We start from the raw sequence: 21,799 nt of genomic DNA, 5'->3' as shown, positions 1-21,799 counted from the left end.
CGTTGCAATGGGCTAATTAGTCATACCATCGATAATCAGCCTTCCCCGGCACTCATTCACCTTCAGCCACGCGTCCTTTTGCCTTCCTGGCGTCCACGACGGGTAAAGCATTACACAGACCGTGTGGCACAACCGAAAGTAACTACGGAGCGCGGCTGTCTGCTGATGGCAAGGCTTAAATGCTCCTTGTGCCGGCACAACCAAGCCATGTGAGTGGCAACCGTGGCTCTCCGTCGCAATTATTCTGAAGTAATGCATTCTACGTTCCGTGGAGTAACGCGACGCCAGGCAAGAGATCCTAGAAATAGCCACACGCAACCCATTCTGCTGTGCACAGTAACATGCAGTCACGCCAGAATGAAATATTCATAACTCACGGGAGATGGAATTCTGCGTTCCTCCACCACCACGCACAAACCACGGGGTATCACTGGAGAAACGAAACCCTCGGATCCACCCTACCGAGCTGTGCAGGCCCCGCTCAGCCCGTCAGCCTCTGACATTCCCTTGTAATTAAAACAATAGGACGGATCGGATCGAACTGAAAACGCTGGAAGTGTACGAGGCAAACAGCACAAAGCGGGGCTCTCCGGTGACAGACACCAGGTTTCCCAAAGCCCCCGCATCTCTCACGCCGATTTCAACTCCCCTCACGCAAATACGCGGTCCGACAGAGTTGTTGCATTCGTTTATTGCGCTGCCGTTCCGCATTCCTTCGTTGCGTCCCCCCGTTCTCTTACCCGTTCGCAACAAAACCAAACTAGAGTCAAACTAGTTTAAGACCCGCGGCTCGAAGGCGGCGGATCGCAACGTTTCTCCGTTTCGCCCTCGCTCCGGGCTCGGCACCTACGCGGGGCGTCCGTCAGCGAACCGCTCGGCTGCCGCTCACGCACCGCCGCTCCCATCGCGGCACGCACCCCCCGCTCCTCGCAGCAGCGCCCGCGCCGCGCTCCGACAGCCCCGGGCTCAGCCCCGCACGCCGGGGACAACTAGCGGAAATGAAGCCGGTGCCCGCAGACAAAAGCGCGCACCGCCGCCGCGATCTCAATGGCAGCCTCCCGCCGGTGCCACCCTCCCGACTTTTCCTCCGCCACGAGACGTCCCCGCGCCGAGCGCTGCGGGCTGACCCATTTCCCGCCGAACTCCGCCACCCGAGGCTCGCAATGACACAGCAGGGCCGGAGGGCGGGCGCCGGGCTCCCTCCTTCCCGCAGGTGAGCGGCCCCCGCCGCCGCCCGACCCGCGGGGAGGACCCTCCGGCGCTGCCCCCCGCGAGCGAGGCAAACTTTGGCGGCGGCGGCGGCTCCCGGCCGGAACAATGCCCGCCGCCCCGGCCCCGCGCCTCCCCGCCCCGCTGTCCTCAAGCAACCTCCGCCGCCGGCCCCCCGCCTCCCTCTGCCGCCGCCGCCGCGCTCACAAAGGGCGGCGCGGGGCCGCCCGAGGCGGCGCGGCCGGGGCCGGGCGGAGGCGGCGGCGGTGGCGGCGGGGCCCGTTGCCCCCGCCCGCCCCGGAGAGCGCGGGCGGGCGGGCGCGGAGCGGAGCGCTGCGGACGTACCTTCTTGTCCTCTTTGTCGCTGCTGTGCCGCCGCTCCGGGTGGCCGCTGTCGGCGGCGGGGGCCGGCTCGGCGGGCTGCCCATCGCGGTGGTGCGGGCGCTGGTGCGGGCAGCCGCCAGCCCCCGCCGCCGGGGGGATGGGCTCCGGGCACGGAGAAACTCCCTTAACATCCATCTCCATCTTCCAGTTCACTGTATTGCGAGACAAAAGCAGGCGAACACTTTCCACCACCCCGCGTCTTTCTTTGGCGTTCCCCGCTCTCTTTTCCTCCTTTCTGCTTTCTCTCGCTCCGTTCCTCCCCGCCCGCCTTCCCCCTCAGGAGGCCGTGGCACGCATGGCTCCGGCTGCACCGCGATTCTCCCCGCGATCCTCCCGACTTTTGTATCCTGTGTGTGTGTGTGTGTGTGTGTGTGTGTGTGTGTGTGTGTGTGTGTGTGTGTGCGGTGTGCGCGCGCGTGTCCTTGGCGCGGTGGCCTTCAGCCGCCCCGACTCAGCGAACGCGGACGGAGCCGCTCTCCGCCGCGGAGCCCAACTCGCGGCCCCGGGCGGCCGCGGGGTTATCGGCGCTGCCCGCGTCCCGGGCCCGGAGGAGCCCCGCGGGCCGCGGCCCTTTGAACAAAGTTGAGCGGAGGAGCGGAGGCCGGGCGAGGGGGCGCGGGAGGCCGCGGGGCTCGGCCCGGGGAGGCTGACAATAACCCGCTAATGTCAAGTAAAAGTTAAACCTCCCCTTCGTCCCCTCCCCCCAGCCCAGGCAAGCGCAATACAGCAAAGCGAAGCGGTTTCAGACCTGAGCGAGGTGCTGGCGGCGAGCGGAGCCGAGCATTGACCCGGGTGTTGCCTTTATTTTATTTTCCCCTCGCCTCCCCCCAGCACCACCCGCCCTGCAGATGGGGGCTCCGAGCTGCTGGCGGCGGCCGGAGCGGCTGCGTGGGGCTGGAGCTCCCTCTGCTCGGGCTGCCGGCGCCACGCAGCACTGCACGGCGAGAGCGGAGCGAGGAGGGAAACGGAGCCAATTCCGGCAGGGAAGCTACAAGCAGGACCCGCCGCCGGCCCTCCGGGTTGCTCCGCAAAAAAATACAGCCCGAAAAATCGCCGGTGAGCTCCTAAATCGATCGTGGCAGCAGCGTGCCCGCGGTTACTTCATTCCCCTCGGCAGCTTCCTTCTCAGACCAAAGTTGCGCAGCGTGGGGAAAACGCAACCTCGTGAAGAGCGTTTTACACCAAACCCACGGTATCTGAAATGCTTTTGCCTGAGCTGGGCCAACCCTTCAGCAGTCCCTTTCTCACAGGTCTCATGTTTATTAAATCATTTTCTTCTTCAAAAGAGCAGCGAGGCAGTGGCACAGCTGCCCAGGAAGGTGGTAGAGTCACCATCCCTAGAGGCGTTCAAGAACCGTGTGGATGTGGAACTGAGGGGCATGGCCAGTGGGCATGGTGGGGATGGATCAGTGGTTGGATTTCATGACCTTAGAGGTCTTTGCCAACTTTAATGAATGACAAGCACAAACCTGACCATTCCTCTATCAGGACGCCCTCAGGTGTCTGCACTTCTAAATATAACACCATATAGTCCTGATAAGCAGCTGCTTTGAAAGTTAACTGGAAACCTTTCTGGAGAGTCTACAGCTGTGAGTGCCCCACTCCTGGAGGAGTTCAAGGCCAGGCTGGATGGGGCCCTGGGCAGCCTGATCTAATGGTGGCAATTGTGTCCCAGCAGGGGGTTTGGAGATGGATAATCTTTAAGGTCCTTCCCAACCCAAGCCGTTCTGTGATTCTAAGTACACACGCAATCTGTACCTGATTCATCTGGTGTATTTACTGAGGCCTCCAGGAGGCACTCTGCTCCACAGAGGCACTGGGCCACTCCCTCAGGGCTGATCAGTATTCCCAGGTGTTGCGGGACGCCTTGTGTTCTTCCCCTTGGGTTCTGTTGTTTCCCAGCAGAACTGTTACTGTGGGAACGTGCACAGCTGTACCTGAGTGGCTGTAAGAATATAGTAGGACAAAAGGCAAGAGCTAATCTCACAACAGAAATAAAAATGCCATGAATCAAACCTGCGTCTTGAAAACATACATCCCTAAAGATTCTTCCATATTATTATTAAAGTGCAACAAATAATGGTGAGTATTACTGTCTTCTCTAATGTCTTGTTGCAAATATGAAGTATTTTTCTGAAACTATGAGCCTCGGTGTCTAAAACTGAGGTAAGTAATAAGACAATCAAGCCGTAAACACTGAAATTTATAACCAAATACTACTTACAATCATTTATTTATAATCATTTAAAGATCGTCCACATTTTGGGGTACAAAGATTTAAACATCCTGCTGTATGACAAAGATGATGCTTGCAGTGCGAAGCAGGAGCACATGTAGGTAGCAAATCACCCAACCCCTGTCAGTCCATGCAGTCCTGTTCCCTCCAAACAACAGGGCCAACAACACGCACAGGGTACAACATTCTGGGCTTGGGAGCTTTTCCAGCTCGGCTCAACGTAATCCCGGTAGCACATGTTGGAAAATGATGATGTGGAAGTAAGAATGCAAATATTCATTCACAGGCTGCAGCATGTTCTTACAAGATTACTGATAAAGGACACGGGAGCCTTCTCGTAATGGGTAGTGCTAAATCATTCTCTTAGAAAATAACAATAGCCAATCTACCATCTTCACATCTGTAGAGTAAAATTCAAAGCAAAACCAAACCATCTAAAAATAGAGAGAAGCTAACCCAAATATAAACATTTCCCCATGTGTTCTGAAGCTTACTGGATGGACACTGGCAGGAAACCAAGGAAAACTAATTCCAGAGGTGGGGGCCCTTGACTCCAAAACCTCTGCTTCTAATCCTAGGAATTTTAACCCCCAACACCAACAGAAGCTTCTTAGATGTTTGGAGCGTATGTGATCATGCATAAAAAGAGAAGGGCAGGTCCTAGAGTATATGAAAGTCAGCACAAAGATCTGTACTTGGCCTTTCAAATCAAAACTTTCTTTTTTTTTTTTCTTTTTTTCATCTTTCCCTTTTGCACTTGAAAAGACTTAGCATATCCCTGCAAAAATAAAATTATTACAAATAATTAAACAAACACAACAGTGTTCCCAACAGTGTTCACAGACCAGGTTTCTGACCAGCTGCTATTATTTATTGGATTGCAAGATAATCCTAAGTAGAACGTCTTTCTTCAGGCTAGAAGAAAGGTCTAAAAAGTCATCTCATATTTCCACAATGGTCTTCAGGCCAAACATACTGTGGGATACAAACAGAAACTCCCATAATGTGGGCACGTTGGAAATCTGCACCAGCAGGCTGAGGAGATGAGAGGAATGACCTCCTTTCAGTCTTCTCTGTGGTCTTTCTGATGAGTATCAGGTTCCTAAGATCCAAGCAGAAGGAAGTTAAGTTTTGACCTGAGTTATTTGGGTAAGCATGGAGAGAAGAGTGTACTACAGACCCTAGCAATGCAACAAGCCACACTTTTGAACTCAAATCATAAGTCTACAGAATAATGTTGGGATCTGCATTGGATGAATGGCAAACCAGAGTCCTGTGTCAACACTCCTCTGGAAGACGACGTGTTAGGAAGCAGAAACCAAGGAGTCTCACTGGAGGGCAAGTCAATCCACACCTGCAAGTCTGTGTTCATAAGAAAACAGTATCACCTTGAATGCTTTTCAGATGTATCAACAGAGTGAAAAAAAGTCAGCACGGATACTTTGCTCTTATTCACTATGGCAAAACAGCACACAGTTCAGATTCTACTCTAGAATAACAAGGCGTATTACAGAATACAGACTATTACCGCATGCAACATGTATTAAGAGTTTCGGAGCCCAGACCTATCACTCATTTTTCAAGAGAAATGACATTAAATACTGCTGGTGAAATAAATACTACAATTCATTAGCACATGCTTCACGCTCCAGCATATTTTGCAGCTGTGGGCTGTGCTATAAAACCGGTGTAGATGACTGAATAGATTCAAGAGATACTGACATTTTAAAATGGAAAACTTTTCAAGAACAACTGCATTCTTTGTGCCTCAAAACAATGAAAATTTGTGAGTGATGAGACTACTAATTTAATTACAGCCCTCCTATCAGAATGATTTGATGGAAAGGGGCAAAGATTTCTTCTCCTAGAATCAAGTTTTATTTTCGCATTCTTATTCTTGTCTATGATCAGATACAGTACAAGGTGTCAGCCACGTGGAAGGGGAATCCTCTGTAGTCCTAATTAATATGGCTAGGAATGGCAGGAAGTTGTACACAAATGATTTGTCTAAGATCACAAAGTAGTTCAGCAGCAGATTAGAAAACATCTATGCCCTTTCCAAGGTCTCTTCTTTTGGTCATTTGTCATTTGTTTCATTTAAAACTTGTCACTTTCCTATGAGCAGATTTAAAATAACTGCTCACAAACTAACTAAATAATTTACTGATGTTTATTCGCATAGCAATTCTTGTTCAAAGATATTTTCAAGTCTTTTTCAAGCACGTGTTTATGTTAATATGTATAAACTGAAAACATTGTTTGTAAAAAGTACAAAAATGGCTACTACAAGTTAAAAGGACAGATGTAAATTCACAATAAAAAAGCACCTACCACTGTATGAGAGATGCAGCCTTTGGCTTTCCAATGCTTCACATATTTGTTAGTTTAGGATTCACCTACCTGCTATATTGAGCATTTGAATAATTTTGACCTTTTAGCAACCTTAGACAATTCAAACCAAAGGTTTCCTGTTGTCAGTGCAAGCTCCTTGGGGCCTCACTCACCACCGTATCTGTCAAATTGCATTCCAAGCTATTTCACTTCTTGCTTCAGAGTTGCAAACAGAGTTGCCTTCACATGAAGACTCTGACCTTATCGATAATTCCCCCTGTACTATACATTTCAAAGTGGCTGACACAGATGTTCATTGAGTCATTTTCCCACCCATCAATCTCTGTTTCTGTTCTCTAAGGTGCTTTGCTGCAAGTATGCAAATCTGGGGACTCCCAAAGCTTTTGAGATCTATCTGTGCAGGTATTTTCTGTCTCAGAAAGTTTATCATTGTATGCACTTAGGAAAGCTATCCTAAAAGAACTCTGTGGCATGGAGATGTAAAGACGTGCTCTGATTATTCTGAAAGAGGAAAAGCTGAAAATACTCTTTGAATTCCACCATTCTTTGCATGGTCTGATATGAAAATTGATACATTACAAGCTGCGTTTTGAAAAGTATCTCGCCTTCTAGCTTTCCACCCACAAATTTGATAATATCGATTCTCCCCTGCATTCTAACATTTTCACTCGCAAGTACCAAAGCCACAAAGAATAAATACACAACTCCAGACTTGAGTGACGTTTCTCAGCCTTTTAAAGACTTATCTCCATCCCTTTTTTGGAGGGACAAAAAATTCCATAGCCCTCAGGAGGTCTCCTGATCTCCTTTTCTAGAAAGCCATCAAAATAGAATTGATAAGCTTCATGACTTTTAAACATGAACACAGCTCCTTGCAGTTCATACACCATATAACTGGCAAATAAAACCATTCCGGCCACAGCCAGAATGTTTAATTCCTCCTTGCTCAAGAGAGCAATGGGCATAAGAACTCTTCACTCACTTTCCAGAAGAATGTCACAGTTTGAGCACAGAAGTAGCTCTTCTGCAGGATGAAGGGCTTTATTTTGCTCCAAGCTGCTGTGTGAAGTGAAAGAAGCAGCAGCTGTTTCTGCTGACTTTTCAGCAAGTTGGCCTGAGCTCACTGTTGGTCAGGACACCTCCAGGTGAGACAGAAGGCCTCGCTCAACCGGTCCAAAGAGGTAAACGGGAGAGTAGCACTGCCATACAGAAGTATGTTCCACACAGCCTCAAAACATCTGCATTGCGCTGGGTGATACTGCAGTCTTCTCAGTTCCTGTGGAAGCCTGGAGCTGTGCCAGTTTGAATAATTTCATCTTGTTTTCAGTTGTTTGAAAAGGAAAACATCAACTGAGTTCACTTATTTTAGAAACTGGGGAAGAAGGTAATTTATCACTATAATAATTTATAAGCAAAAGGGAGATGCACTTAAACAAGGGAAAAATAAATGGTAATTATTTCTTCATGGAGGTGAAATCATCGACAGAGATTAATCCTTCAGGAGTAAAGGCATGAGAATGCTCTGCGAGGGATACTACATCCGGAGGCAGGCAGAGGTTGGTGTGGGTGCAGTGGGCCACTGGAGTTCAGAATCTCATTAAATGGGCCAGATAGACACTACAAGGACTAGGCCTTGAGGCTGGTGTTTTGGTTGGCCTTCAGTTTCTGTGCTTTACCAGCTGATCTGAAGCACACACACAACATGCAGCTCTGCTGCGTGAAGTGCTGAGGAGATTTCTGTAGGAATTAGTGCAGGACTTTTCAGTTTTCCATGCTATGAATTGTCTCTACATTTTATTTCTAATATTTGGGTCCTAGAGAAACAGTTTTAGAGCTGGGATACACCAGGAGCTAAGGAGAACGTCCAGAGCACTTAGGTTATTTGTTCCACCCGCCCCTTTCTTACCACTTATGTCCCCTATAGTAGAGAGAATCATAAGGGCTTAATGTGCAAGTAACTTTTTTTTTGTGTGTGTGTGTGTTGTAATAGTGGTAGACTGCATGTATATTTTTAGTTTGCTCTGAAAGTAATGCCTCCTATTTATTTCTGTGGAAACCACAACAAAGAGCACAACAACACTACCTGACAGAAAAAGCCCTCAGCTACATAACACTATTTTTCCACATAGTCACCACCCATTAGCTACACATTTTCACCAGTGATGAACAAGAGCCCACATGCTGTGCTCATAAAAATCTGCACCAGTGGAGGTGACCCACTGTTGATGTCAACGCTGCTGAAATACACCACCCACTACCTATCTCACTGTGCTCACATCCACTGTTTGGTCTCTGTGAATATTCAGCAAGCACTGATGAATCTCAGTGGGTGCCATGTTTTCTATATGGAGGAATTCAACGACACACCTTTGTTCCATCTGCACTTTCATGTCAGGTGCTGTTTTATCAGACTGCCCCTCTGGACTCAACTGTCACACAACAACAAAATGAAATAGAATATTGTTGGGAAGGCTCAACCTCTACAGCCATACCACATCTGCCTCTGCTGTCTTGGGGCAACATAATAAAATAAAAGGCATAACTTTCAGAGCAGTCCTTGTACATGTGCAAATAAAGTTTTGAGCTGGGTAATGAATTTTGTTTAAAACTGTCAAAACTGAAGTCTGGGGAATTTTCTTGATTATGAAAATATATGAGTAATCCATGCGGTAGCATCTGTGTAAACAATATGCACAAAAACACTTTCTTAAAATGTTTCTGATTTTACTTTTTAAATTAATGCATACTGCTCAATTTGACTTTTTCCAGTTCCTACTCATTCTGTGGCCCTGCTGAGATACGCCCCATTCTCTCTGTGCTCCTTCTTTAGATTAGAAATACATTCAAATTCACCAAATTTCTAATATAAAAAAGAAAGCATGCTTAAACGTAAAGGAAAAAAGTATGCATAAAGCATAAATAAGACTAAACGCAATGCATCACGCCTTTTTAGGACTAAACCTTATAACAAGTATGTATATGATTAATTACCTTTCTATTTGACTGCCAGGACTTTAGTTTAGAGTCTCAAAGTTTTGTCCACTTTACTCAGATCTTAATTTGCAAGTGGCTGAATCCACTGAGTTAGACCCTATTTGTTTAAACAGTATAAATAAAACATTTTAATTAGTTTTTAGGACAGAGTCTGACTTGGTTATCTCTGCCGAGGATAAACCTCAATACAACAATTACAAGGTGGAAGGAAGAACTGGGCTTTGAAAGAGAAGAAAAGTTTCTGAACTTTCCCTTTCCAAAATAATTTTAAATTCCATAAATAATTTCAATATATGTGCATTTTTGAGCTATCAATGTCTTATTAATAATAAAGTTCACATTCTCATTACTTCAGGTTTTGCAAGATTCTATAAAGTAAAAAAAAAAAAGTGCAGAAATGTTAAAGAAACATTTGCTGAGTGGGGACAGCATATATTTTCCAAATGTATTTGTGTTTAATTTTTCTACCCACAACTGTAGTTAAAAACAGACATACGAACAACTGCTTACGAAGCAAATTGATGAGGATACATGAGAAAACCATAAGATGCAAAAACCCAGGAAACTGATGAAAGTGAAAACCCTGCAAATGGTATTCTGATTTTGAACGGCAAACTCAAGATAGATGAAAGATCAATGCACCAAAGGACAGTCTTTTGTCCCTTGAAAGAATGGGTTATTGTACTATTTGTATTTCTTGGATGCCATCACTGGGTACTACACTCGTAAAATACAATGGAAGGCACATCCCTGCCCCAAGGAGTGTACAGTCCAAAAGCCAATGGAATGATATCCAGTAAGTTCAAAATTAGTAGGATTAGACCCCGAACTAGACAAACATACTGAAATAGCAATGCCTGACAACTTATTAGCAATAGTGCACCAGAAACCAATATTCAGCCTAACAATTCAAAAGACCAGATGTGTTGATGACAGATTAAAAATAAATAAACATGGTAATGGAGATGAAGAAAATAAACTGAAGTTGCAAGGAAATGTTTTGATTAAGAAGCTGATGTTCTCAGGTCAACCCTGCTGTCAACAGAGTATGACACTTAACGGTCTCAAAATGCATTCAGGGCTAAATTTCAACTTTGTGAATGCAAATCACTGGTGTGTGCGGTTGTTTATCACTGTCACTTGTACAAGCAAATGATAGAATTTACATCGGTAAAAGCCCATTTGTGCTTAGTTTGTATTCAGTTAGCACATGCAGCTGAGGTTTGTATGCATATCTGTATTTTTTATCATTTGCTTGCTGAAAAAAGCAGTGCTCAAAACTGTACCTGGAAAAACAGATATCGTATTTTGGAGATCTGGTTTTGAGTAGTGCTCAGCAAAAGAAAACAACCCAATATAAAGCTGAAAATACAATCTAATCTATTTCCATCAACAACAGCAAACTAAGATAATATAACTTAAGATCAAATACACAAGGTACCAAACATCATGTAGATCTCAGCATGTCTGTCTTCTTCCTTTCTCATGCTTTTTAACTGACAGTGAAGTCATTCATAATTTTGACAGTTAATATGTGGTCAGTTAAGTTATTGTTCCTTTGCTACAAGTAAGCACAATTCTTAACTAAGTACTTTTGTTTGGTCCTAGGATGAAGACTCATGTCACGTCTGTTCTTTACAATGGTGACTGTTGCATAATCAGAATTCCTGGTTCAGAACAGGAGTGAGTCTGACTTAGCTGAAGTCTCTCCATGCCATCTTCAGCATCAAGTGAGGTCCTTCACTGAGTTCTGTATCAGCGTAGTTCCAGCTGTCCCAGTTAGGACTGGAATACTTACAATGGGAGCCACGGGGTTGTCCCTGTTTACATTTAAACTATACTACATCATTGCTTATTGCATATTTGTGCTTGATGGAATATTTTAGAAAAAGCTAGAGGAACATTTTTTAGAGTGAATGATTTAATTCTGAAACATGAGATTCAAATGCCAGGGGAAAAAAACTGGGCTGCTAAACTGTCATTGTCCTTTTGGACAGTTTAACTTTTGCACTCAACTCTAAGAAACAATATTATCCCTCATACAGTAAATCACATTCACTCATAGTCAATGATCTTATCTGTTCAGCTATTCAGCTCATTTTGTATGAAGAGAACTCTCAGCTGCAGAAAAGCATTGAAATCTGAGACCAGCAGCAATCTGAGAGATTGTATTTTTACTACTTCATCAGCAGCTTAATCCATTCTCAACCTCCAAAACATACTTTCCTTTGATCTACCTGTACCCAGCCCATTTGAAATCTGGTTTCTAGAGTATAAATTCTGGCCCTCTTGAGCCAGCATGTGAAACCTGAGCTCTCATATCCTCCTGGGTACATGTGAAGGTATTCAGAATTCAAGCCCTGAGCGGTAATATCTCTTAAATTACCTTGTGTTCTCATGAAAGTCAGTTCACAGCTCAACATATGATAAACAGTGCTCCACTGAAGCAGAATTTAGCACACTTAAAAACAGAATGCAAGTCTGAGAGCTAGAGGGTATGTTCCTGAAGACATAGTCTACTTGAATTGATCTAGTGAACGTTTTCAGTGAGGCAAGAGCTTTGTCTGGAAGGTAGTCAAAAAACTAAACAGCTATAATTAGAGATAAAGTAGCTGTACATTAACCTAAGCAGACCTGATACTGAGAAAACCCCTATCTTCTTTGAACCAAGCAACAGCAAGACACCTGCTGTTTGCAATGATACTATTATACTGATGTCTCACAACAACAAAAAATGTTACAGAAAAAAACAGTATTTTGTTTGCTTTCTATGAAATCAATTTCCATTTCTATTACTTTCTAATAAGAAACATTACATTTTACATATTTTTCTACGTTTATACAGATTTTATAAGCAAGGCAGGTTACTCATTCTGCTAACCCTACAATAAGTGCTCTGGAACAATTACTTGTGTGTTTACTTTATTGGGCACTTCTCTTCTGTCTTTTCCAAAGGAAATTACAAGAATATTAGGAACTGACATCCTAGATAAGACCAATAGGCCTCCTTCTCTAATGCCGTGACAGCGCCCAGTGCCAAATGCTCTTCAAAAGAAAATAAATTGCTCAAAGTATTGAATAAAAATGCAATAACTAGTTCATGCTACACGTTTCCTCTTAACTCTCATCACATTGTCATTAATTTATGCCAAAAATAACAAATTTTATCTACTGTTTAAAGAACATTTCTTACCATTACTGCTGTAACTGTTCCCTTCACTCATATAAGGGTGTAATATTCAAGAATCTGTTAAGATTTTTTCAGAATCCAAGATAAGCTACAGCAAAACAAATGCAAGTCAGTAAACATTACTTTTTCAAACAATATGGCTAACGACTTGGAGTTGTTTACATATGCATTTTGATTTTTACGGCTGCACCTTCCAGTGCAGTGCCAACAATCAGATGAAAGTTCTAAATAGTCTCATGATCCTACACTGGCCCTATGACATCTAATGGCTGATTTTTATTTTTATTTATTTTTTTCAGGTCACAACAACATAGCAGTTCAAGCTCTTATGTAAGATCTGAATCCTACTAAAGAAACCTGTATCCAATGACATAACTCAGAGAGATGGGAGCACTAAATATGTACAAGCAGATTGTATTGCCTTTCAATCACTCTTTCTGAACAACATAACTTCAAGAATGCCAAGTTGAGAAGCTTCTTCTTCTGTTTACCAAATAATTAGTACATTGCAAGTACACCTGCAGAATGCACTAAAGCAAAGAACACAAGAAAATATTAAACCTAATCTCCATGTTTCATTAAAAATTCACTCAGTCCTGTGTAGGAGCGCATTTTAGCACAAAGGTATGCATCTGTATATACAGCACATGCATATATAAAGCATGCATTTCCATATTATACAGACACATGTACACCCACATATGAGAAGACAGAGAAGTTAGATGGCAAACCAAAATATCTCTTGTTCTTAGCCCTGTCCGTGTTGCCATACCTCAGAATGAACTAGAAAAACATTCACTAGCAAGAAATCCTGCGGCACTGCGAAGAAGTAATGCTCCTCCCTTTCCCTCTTTCAAAAAAAAAAATATATATATATATATATATATATGTATATACATATATATATGTATTTTTATGAGTGGAAATTGGAAAATTTCCTTGGAAGACAAAGGAGAATTGAAAGAAGTCTCAAGGGAAAAGAAAGGAATCAAACCCTGATTGCCATAACAATTCTAAAATGATGGAAAAAAAAATAATCTGAGCAGAAATTTGTTAATTGGTATAGCTGATTGTGGGCAAATACTAAGAGAATAGAAGGCTGATTCAGAGAGCCAAAATTAAGTTTAATTGAATTGGGTAGGGCAGGATGGCTGAAGAACAAGTCTATGATTCATGAGTAGCAGACAGGGGAGATGTAAATTGAAAGGCTGTAGAACCATCTTGGCCATACATGCCCTCAAGTGGAAGTTCAGAAAAGCTGGAAAGTTAAAATCACAAATTTTAATTTTACTAAAAGTAAATATACAGATATATTGGAGGATACCATTTGCATCGTTGGACCAGTTTAACGATAACTAGTTTAGAATGTATTACTTGTCATAGCAGAAAGAATTCTTAGTAATTTCTTGAGATGAAATTTCGTGGCTCAGGTTTTCTAGTAATTCAAGAAAGGATGCTGGTTTAGTTCTGGCACATTCCTTAAGAGGTTCTGGGGGAAAATTCTCTTTAGTAGTTTCTTTTTCAAATGTGAAAACTTGAATTTTTGTCACAGCAACCAATTCAACTATGCTTTTTAAAATACAGCCCCTTGTTATCTCACTAATACTTGACTAGAGAGATTTTGTCTTCAGAAGGCAACAAAAAAAAAAAAAGGGATGTAGAGATAAAATAAAAAAAGACTTTACAATGGATGGTGGTGGTTCAAGGAGTGAAATTCCATGTCCTTCAGAAGGAATTTTATTTTTATTGATAAACATTTTCTTTACCCTAAAAAAAAAAAAAGAGATCCCAAAACAAAATAGTTCAAAGAGGAACAAAGCTTTAAAAACTCTTGAAATCCATAAATTTCATTTGGATAAACAGTTTTCTCTTGATGCTCAGTGGTTCAATAAAATTTTGGTTTTATTTCTCATGGCTTAGCAGCTCTAATAATCAGGAAGCATTCATCATCGTTTGCCATCTTGAAAACTTGTCAGTTGTATGATAGCTCAAAGTTTTAGGAAAAATTACTTATCCTTACTTATCCCATCTGCAAAAGATAATGAAGCCACTGAGCTAAAGGAAATTCACGTATTTTATTTAAAATGACTTACAATTAAATATTAAAAAAACTCATAAGAAGTTCCTAGACTTTTTTGCAAGATCTGAAAGAAATTCTACCTAACACGATACCCAAAGGAATTAAGGTGGATTTGATTTTTAAAGACATCAGATAGTTAAAGTGAAATCTTGTAGAGTTTCAATGGAAGGCTTCAGAAGGAAGTAAATATGATCCAGCTTTAGAAAATTCCAACTACCAGAAAATGATATAGCTATTTGTAAACAAATGGTTATTCGTTAGCTATCATGTCTAAGAGATAAAGATTGCTTGGGATTTATGGGTAAAGTCACCTCATTTCTCTTAGTCTTGGCAATGACTCTGTTTTCCCAGCTGGAGCGGAGTTTCTCTGTGTTCCACAGATCTTGATACAAAATTTATCACTTGGATGCTTGGTTGTTTGTTTGTTTTTTTTTCCTTAATTCTAAGAAACAGTGGTGGTGAGACACTGTATATGGGGAGAATATTTACCAAAGCAAAGCATTATGTACACAGTGAAACTGTTGACAAAAACATTCTTCTCTATTTCTTTTACAGAAATCATTTGCTATTTTATGTGGAAGTAAATAACAGCGTTATTTAGAATAACAGTAGCTCAGAAATGGGTAAGTCAATAATTAAAAATATATAATGCTTGCATAATTGCACAGTTAGTGCTGCTGTACCAAAGCAAACTCCTTAGTGTGCACCTACACACCCAAAGATTGTAACTAAAGAGTACCACATGGTGCGTGGGAATGGGTCGGTTCTTCTCTCCAGACCTCTATCAAACTGGACAATGTAGCTGAATGACCAGAGAGAAATTTGCTGAGTGTCTGCCCTCAATCCCGGCAAATTTCTCATCCCTCAGCGTTTCCCAGGCAGTTATGCTTTGAGCTTACACATATGTCCCTGTCTTTCATGCTCTGTGATTTTGAATATGTTTCAAATGTCCTCTTTCCTTGGATATTTTGATTTAGCTTTCCTTTTCAGAGACATGTGATGATAGAAATGCAACATATAAAGGCTCTGAGAGTATCCCAAGAATGACCAACTCACACTATGTTTCACTGAAAAACCTGTTATTCTGAACTGATGACATAAGTATGTTATGCATAAAAGCATAAAGGAAAAAATAAAAGGCCATGTTTGGAAAGTCTGTACTTTTAAAAGTCCTAACTTTTAAAAAGTAAAAGTTATAACCAGAAGTTACATCAAATGGGTGTACTCTCAATTGAGTTTTTGGGCACCCAGAAGAGACATCTGACACTCAGTGTGGAGAATTACCTGAGTGGTGCAAAGCTGTCACCCCTCTATGAATCACCCACAAGAGACAGATGAGACAAGCATTCCATCTGGCCTACAGAAATACTTGCTAACAGGAGGAAAGGCAGAACTCAAAAATGCTGTTCTAGGGGCAGGCAAAGGTAGATACATATCTGCCATTCTCCAAGAAATCCTCCACTTGTAATATCGCCAGTACGTTCAGACTTCAGTCAAAGATTCCCTGCTGGCCTTTCCAGTCAAATAACTCCTTTCTGACATCCAGTCTGCTTCCACTCCTTTTAATTTCACTACTTCCCCTGTATTTACATCTCTTGGTTAACAATTTCAGTCACTCTCTTCTCTCTGTGTAATGGTTGTTCCCACCCTTGTAATACTTTCGGCTCCAACTCCTCATGCACTACTTAGATAGTTTACTTCTTATTGCTGTGGCATCAGCAGGGGCTCTTGGACACTAAAAGAGAGATAATCTCTAGCTACAGCTCTGCACCCCATATTACAATACTCACCAAAGAGGAGGAATTATACAATGTCCCACTCAGCCCCGTCACTCCAGGAAAGAAGCAGATACAGTGCAGAGGAAACTCTGAAGAAGATAGGTGACAAACCTTAACGGCTGGAAACATGGAAGCTGAAATTTCAGTGGATTATAAATAAAAGCCAACTGTGGGCAGATTTCCATAGGATGGCTCATGCCAAATTTAGGCCACTGCTCCACAACATGGAGATAATAGCTTCCTAGGTAACCGTAAACATTTTTCACGGGGCAAAAATATTTTCCTATAAACCTACTGGGAAGCATAAATGAACTGCTTGCTTAAGGTTACCAAAACAAGTAGAGAACAATATGCGTATCAGCCCGAGGCAGACATCTGCCATAAGAAACTTCAGCCTGAGTACTTAAAATTCAGCAAAATTGTACTATATCTGAAGGCACTTTATACTGGAAAAAGACAACGTCTTAAAAATAAGGCCTTCTTATTCTAAAACTTTTTATATGTGTGTATTTTTGGTTTTGACTATATCACTATTTCCTCTGAAAAACAGAATAGCGAGGATCAAGTTATTTCCTCTCAAGGGGATGAGAGTCACTTCGCAGACAATCTCAAAAACAATTTAACTAGAGCTGGCGTCTTTATACTTCAAGGGTATGGGAGATACTTCAGAAGGGCTAAACTGTGAACTGAACAAAGCTTGTTTTAATAATTTTTGTGTGTGCCTTTGGAAGGCATCTGAAAAAATACCCATGTGATTTCTCCAGTTGCAGTGATGCTGGATGTATTTCCCAGGATGAGATTAGGCAGGCTGCCTTGGGTTTGCTCCACAGGGGACAGGTCAACTACCTTCATTGCCTGCCATCAGCAATGTGCCACTGAGGAATTTCCAAAAGATTAAATACTTGTTAGGATTAAGAGGTCTAGTTAAAATGGAAATTTCCTTTTTTTTTTTTTTTCTTTTTCTGTTTTTGCTACTTGTAATACCTACTAAGGAGTTATAAAAAACATTACAGAATCTTAAATCAAGAGTATCATTTGCTGAGGTTTGTTTGCTCTTTTTCCTTATATTTATGAAAGTATGTGCATTTAAAAATTGCATATGCCTGCAAATATCTATTAAAATAAATGCAGAATAATATCCCATTTAGCCTTTCTAGACAAATGCTGCATTTCTCAAGTCACCACATCAGTAAGCTTTGCTTTGTGTTTAAGGGTCGAGGTTGATATATTTACTGAAGAAAAGGGATTTTCAAAGATTCAAAAGATTGCTTATCAGCAAGTACTTTATGCAACTACATAATACGTCTCTGTTCTTTAAGAAATGAGGTAGCATAAAAATTCCTTTACAATGAAGTAACATGAAATTTAAAAAAGTATGTTAATAACCATAAGCTCTATTACTGTCAGTTATTTCCCAATCTCTCATATTTTGGTTTATATTATCTGTCTGAACAATACAAGATTCATGTATTTTGGAACTTAGTCTTTTGACTGAAAAACTGTTGACTGCATGATACTATATCTCAGTCAATCAAGTAATTATTATTTAACTGATTGTCAAAGTACTACATGATGCTTCCACATTTTTATATTTTCTTTGGTGGAAACAGTTGTAACTTTCTGTCCTTGCCTTTTGTCATCATAAAAATGAAGGCTGGCACAAGGTACACGATTTCCCAACGTGACAGGTCAGTCTCAGAGACTGCAGGACAGCGGGCGAAAGCTCTTATTTTTGGCAAAAATCTCACGGAGTCCCTCCTTTATCTTTCCAGCTACTTCACTGAATCTGACCCTGCCTTTAAAATGGGAAGCATGCAGTGAAGCATTAAAGCTCAAATGGCATAGATCTATTTTGAAACTTTTACTCCCAATACATCTCCTACAGAACTTTTTTTACTTAGGAAAATCAGCCTCAGATCAGGCCTCACTGTGCTAGGAGCTGTACCAAAAAAGAAAAGAACACGGATGACTCTTCCAAAGAGCAAATATTAAACAGAAAATTAGGTAGGACATAAGAATGCTAGCAGATTTTTTATAGGTATTTGGGCATTAGTAGGCATTAATGGTTTATAGAAAGACAAGTTTCTACATTAAAGATTATGTTGGATATATATAAAGACTTTTAATCTAGGTAGGATGAAAACAAATGTCCAAGGAAATGCTGATGGAAAAAGCAGCACTGCACTTACCGCTACTGCCAGAATTTATCTCGGAGTAACTGAATTAGTCTAAGGCTTGACTTAGTCTGGCTGGAGAGAGGCTGACAAAAACAGGTATATCCAGTTGCCACATTTGTACTCACACAGCTTCAGATTAGCGATTAGATGATAAAACAGGGCTTTGCCCTTAGGGAATATTCCACTGGCACCGATTTTATGTTTGTGCTCAGCTTCCCTGCTGCAGACACATTAAGAGCCTTGCTTCCTTGCAGCTTAGTGTTTAGAACTTGGATAAGGTTTTTTTTCCCTAACAGCTGGCCAACTGTTAACATTTTTCTATGCTTTTAGAAGTTCTCTTTTTTTTGTGATGGGGCTTTTGTCTGTCTGCCAAGGTTATCAATACTGCATGGTATATGCTGGGGTTTGTTTGTTTGCTTGCTTTACAAAATATTGCATTGCACTGTTTTTAAATTATTCACTCTGCCTCATATTTTTCATGTCATGAAAAGTTTTGAATTTATTTTCAGGCTCAGTTCTTTGAAACATTTGGTTTCTTTGGGGTGGGAAACATTGAACTTTTCTTGATTTCCAACTCAAGTGTGAAAATCAACACGACATGCCACGTATACTAAAGTTTTGAACATTGAAATGTCAAGTGCAATTCTGAGAAAGGTACGAAGTACACAGTGCCCAAGGAGACAAGATGAACCACCACCTCCTAAGACACCTGCAGCCAGAAAGGATGAATGGAATCATGGCGTAAAGCAAAGTTATCCAACCCTGTCAGCATTCTTGCAAGATGATAGCAGTGCAGGCTTCCTATGTTTGTGTGAAGGTGCACAACAAAATGACATGCAACTGTAGGATATTCTAGTGACAGTAGCAGTAGAAATTTCCAGTACAGTCAACGTACAGGATACATATCAAAGGTCTCCTAAAGAATCTGAATTCCTAACATCAACTTTTCTGTTATACTATTATTCACGCTAAACTGTGCAGGTACTCACAGGCCCACGCTGTTTGGACATGAGTTATATGTTTACCATGAACTTTAATTGAGATTTGGGGCATGCTGTAGATGTGAAACTTAGCTGAAGCCCTACTGAGTTAGAGTACGTTGAGGTCTGGATTGTACAATTATCAAATACCAGCTGCCCTGCAGCAACATAATACAAGCAAGTCAGGCAAAAGGACTCTCCTAAGAAGATACATAACTCTGCAAAATATAAAGGCAGATGGATCTGCAGGTCATCTAAGCTCCAGAAGTCTTTCAAAGCCTGTAGGGTTTATTATACTGAGCTACAGGTGTTCTGTAGACCACACAAAGCACTGATGCACATGAAGGGGAACAGCAGGTTCAACGAGCTCTGTGGTCCTGGCCCTGAGGTTCACTGTAGGTATAATCATATTCATGAACATATGTTTGTTTGGGTTTTTTTTCCTGCTCTTTTTCACAAGCCAACTCTTCCAATATCTCAAAGGTCTTACTTTCAATTCTTCCTTGCAGAGAAAAGAAAGCTTTGAGATGCCATAAGCTGTAAGTTAACAACAATATTAAATACTGACAGTTTTATTAGTAGTGTTCTACCTCCTCTCTCATTGACCACCATTGCTTTAACAACTAACTCACTCAACCTTTACTTATGCACAGAACTGCCATTTATTTTGAGATCCTCAGTGCTGGAGAGAAGCTACAGATCTGTGCAGAGCTTGAAAATATGAGTGCAGAAAATGTGCTTTGCAGCTCTAAGGTTGGCAGCGTGCCCCACCGTATGACCCTATCTGCAGGGAATGACCTAAAACAATGAAAATGGAACCCAGACCCTCCTCTGCCATTAACAGCCATACTGCAGCTACCTCCGGCCTCAAAGTTATGGTGAGGGATTACCATTTCTCTGCTTATAGCTATGTAGCTCACACCATGCATTACCTTTGTGAATGATAAAATGCTGCACTGTGGTGATGCATCCTCTTTTGCAACTGGCTCACGAAATTGGCAAGGTAAACTTGGGAGGACGAGATGCACAGTTCTGAAAGATGACGCAGTTTATTTATGTGCTCTGCAGATCAGAGAGCTGGAGAAGAGTTTGCCTCTCAAATCAAACTGCTTGTTTTCTTTTATGTTCCAGTTCACATTCGTATCCAATTTGCAGCTCAGTTATTGTCCTGTATCTTCCTTAGTGTTGCCACTTCCCATATTTTTAATTTTAAACATTTTTCATACTATTTTTCTCCATATAATTATCTTCAAGTATTCTGGGTGAAACTTTCCTTATTTTGCCTACTTCTTCCCTGTATTTGCAACCTCTTCACTCTTCTGTATTATCTCTATTTTCATTAATATTCGTGACACATCATCACCTGTTCAGGTGTAACCAAGATTCCAAAGAACCATTTTTTGTTACAGCTTTCTCATCTCTACATTTCTATTTGTGAAAATATATACAAGTGATTTAAGCTATTTACTTACTTATCTGAATGGTGAACTATACAATGCTGCGTTGAGGCTTCTGTGGAACAGATGATTCTCACCCTTGCACTCAGCCTCACTAACCAGCTGTTCTTGACTCTGTTACTTCTAACCAATTAAAAAAATAGGCTAAGGGCTGACTTTATTACATGTGAAATGTCATATCAATATGCATGTTTAATGCAGTACATCACGCATGCTTACGTTTTGCTTTGTAAACTTTCAAACATTCTATAAAGTTTGGTGACATTTTTCAATATTTCTAATCACTTTGACCTACCAGACAAAACTGTGACAAAGTACACAGACAAAACTGTGCTAGCTCAAATATTCAGATTTCTCTTTTTCTTTTTGACACCAATGTGACTATATGTTAAGTAAAGTGAAAAGTAAAACGCATCGCAGTATAATTGCCTGAACTTCACATTAATTTATCCTGAAGACACATCATGCCTTATTATTACACTTTTTAGGATCTCTCTCATCAATGCATCTATCACAGATGTCTCAACATTTGCATTTTGATTTGTGTTAACAATTATCAGAAATCAAGTTGAACCTGGATGTGATTGGCTGCACTGTCTATTCAGAGTTAGCCACATCTTCAAAAATAACATGAAGCAAACAACCAGAAATTTCCATGACAAGAAGCATTCAATTGTAGATGTTATTCCTACCACCACAGCACTCCATTCCTCCTCTCTTAAGTCTTCAGATGAAGACTTTGTGACATCACTACATCATGACACACTACATTGTGAACTGCATCAGCATCATAAACTGAAAGGATCTCTCTTTACTGGAGAGGGGGAGAGATTAATTTTGAGCCAGATTGGTTTTCTGATCAAATTTTCTAAATACCCACACAAATACTTCAGCTGTATCAAGCAATACTGGAAAACAAAGCACCAAAGTCAAAATGATGGAACCACAGCAATGTCAATCTG

At 41.6% G+C, this 21,799-nt stretch overlaps 1 protein-coding gene and 1 long non-coding RNA gene across 9 annotated transcripts in view; both read right to left on the bottom strand.

Moving 5' to 3' along the window:
- Positions 1-2,420, bottom strand: part of RBMS3 (RNA binding motif single stranded interacting protein 3) — a 698,917-nt gene extending 696,497 nt beyond the window's left edge. For all 5 annotated transcript variants that reach the window (XM_015281782.4, XM_015281784.4, XM_015281783.4 and 2 more), the window contains exons 1-2: positions 2,342-2,420; positions 1,555-1,745 (exon numbers count right to left, since the gene is read on the bottom strand). In XM_015281782.4, coding sequence (XP_015137268.1) covers positions 1,555-1,734 — 180 coding nt within the window. In that variant the 5' untranslated portion in view covers positions 1,735-1,745; positions 2,342-2,420. The remainder of the gene's footprint in view (positions 1-1,554; positions 1,746-2,341) is intronic.
- Positions 2,421-10,797: 8,377 nt separating this feature from the next.
- Positions 10,798-21,561, bottom strand: LOC121109999. 4 transcript variants are annotated; one of them, XR_006936893.1, is made up of 5 exons: positions 21,412-21,561; positions 20,313-20,412; positions 18,413-19,917; positions 16,236-16,312; positions 10,798-14,911 (listed from the first exon to the last, which is right to left on the bottom strand). It is a non-coding gene; the product is annotated as an uncharacterized LOC121109999 (long non-coding RNA). The 4 variants fall into 4 exon arrangements; XR_005857811.1 differs by lacking the exon at positions 18,413-19,917 and having other exon boundaries at positions 10,798-12,453; positions 14,757-14,911; positions 16,236-17,098; XR_005857809.1 differs by lacking the exon at positions 18,413-19,917 and having other exon boundaries at positions 16,236-17,098.
- Between the last annotated feature and the right edge of the window lie 238 nt (positions 21,562-21,799).

Source organism: Gallus gallus, chromosome 2 (genome assembly GCF_016699485.2).
Source record: "Gallus gallus isolate bGalGal1 chromosome 2, bGalGal1.mat.broiler.GRCg7b, whole genome shotgun sequence".
NCBI classification, from domain to species: domain Eukaryota; kingdom Metazoa; phylum Chordata; class Aves; order Galliformes; family Phasianidae; genus Gallus; species Gallus gallus.
Note: the sequence above shows the minus strand (reverse complement) of the source record. Positions and strands in the feature narration are given on the sequence as shown.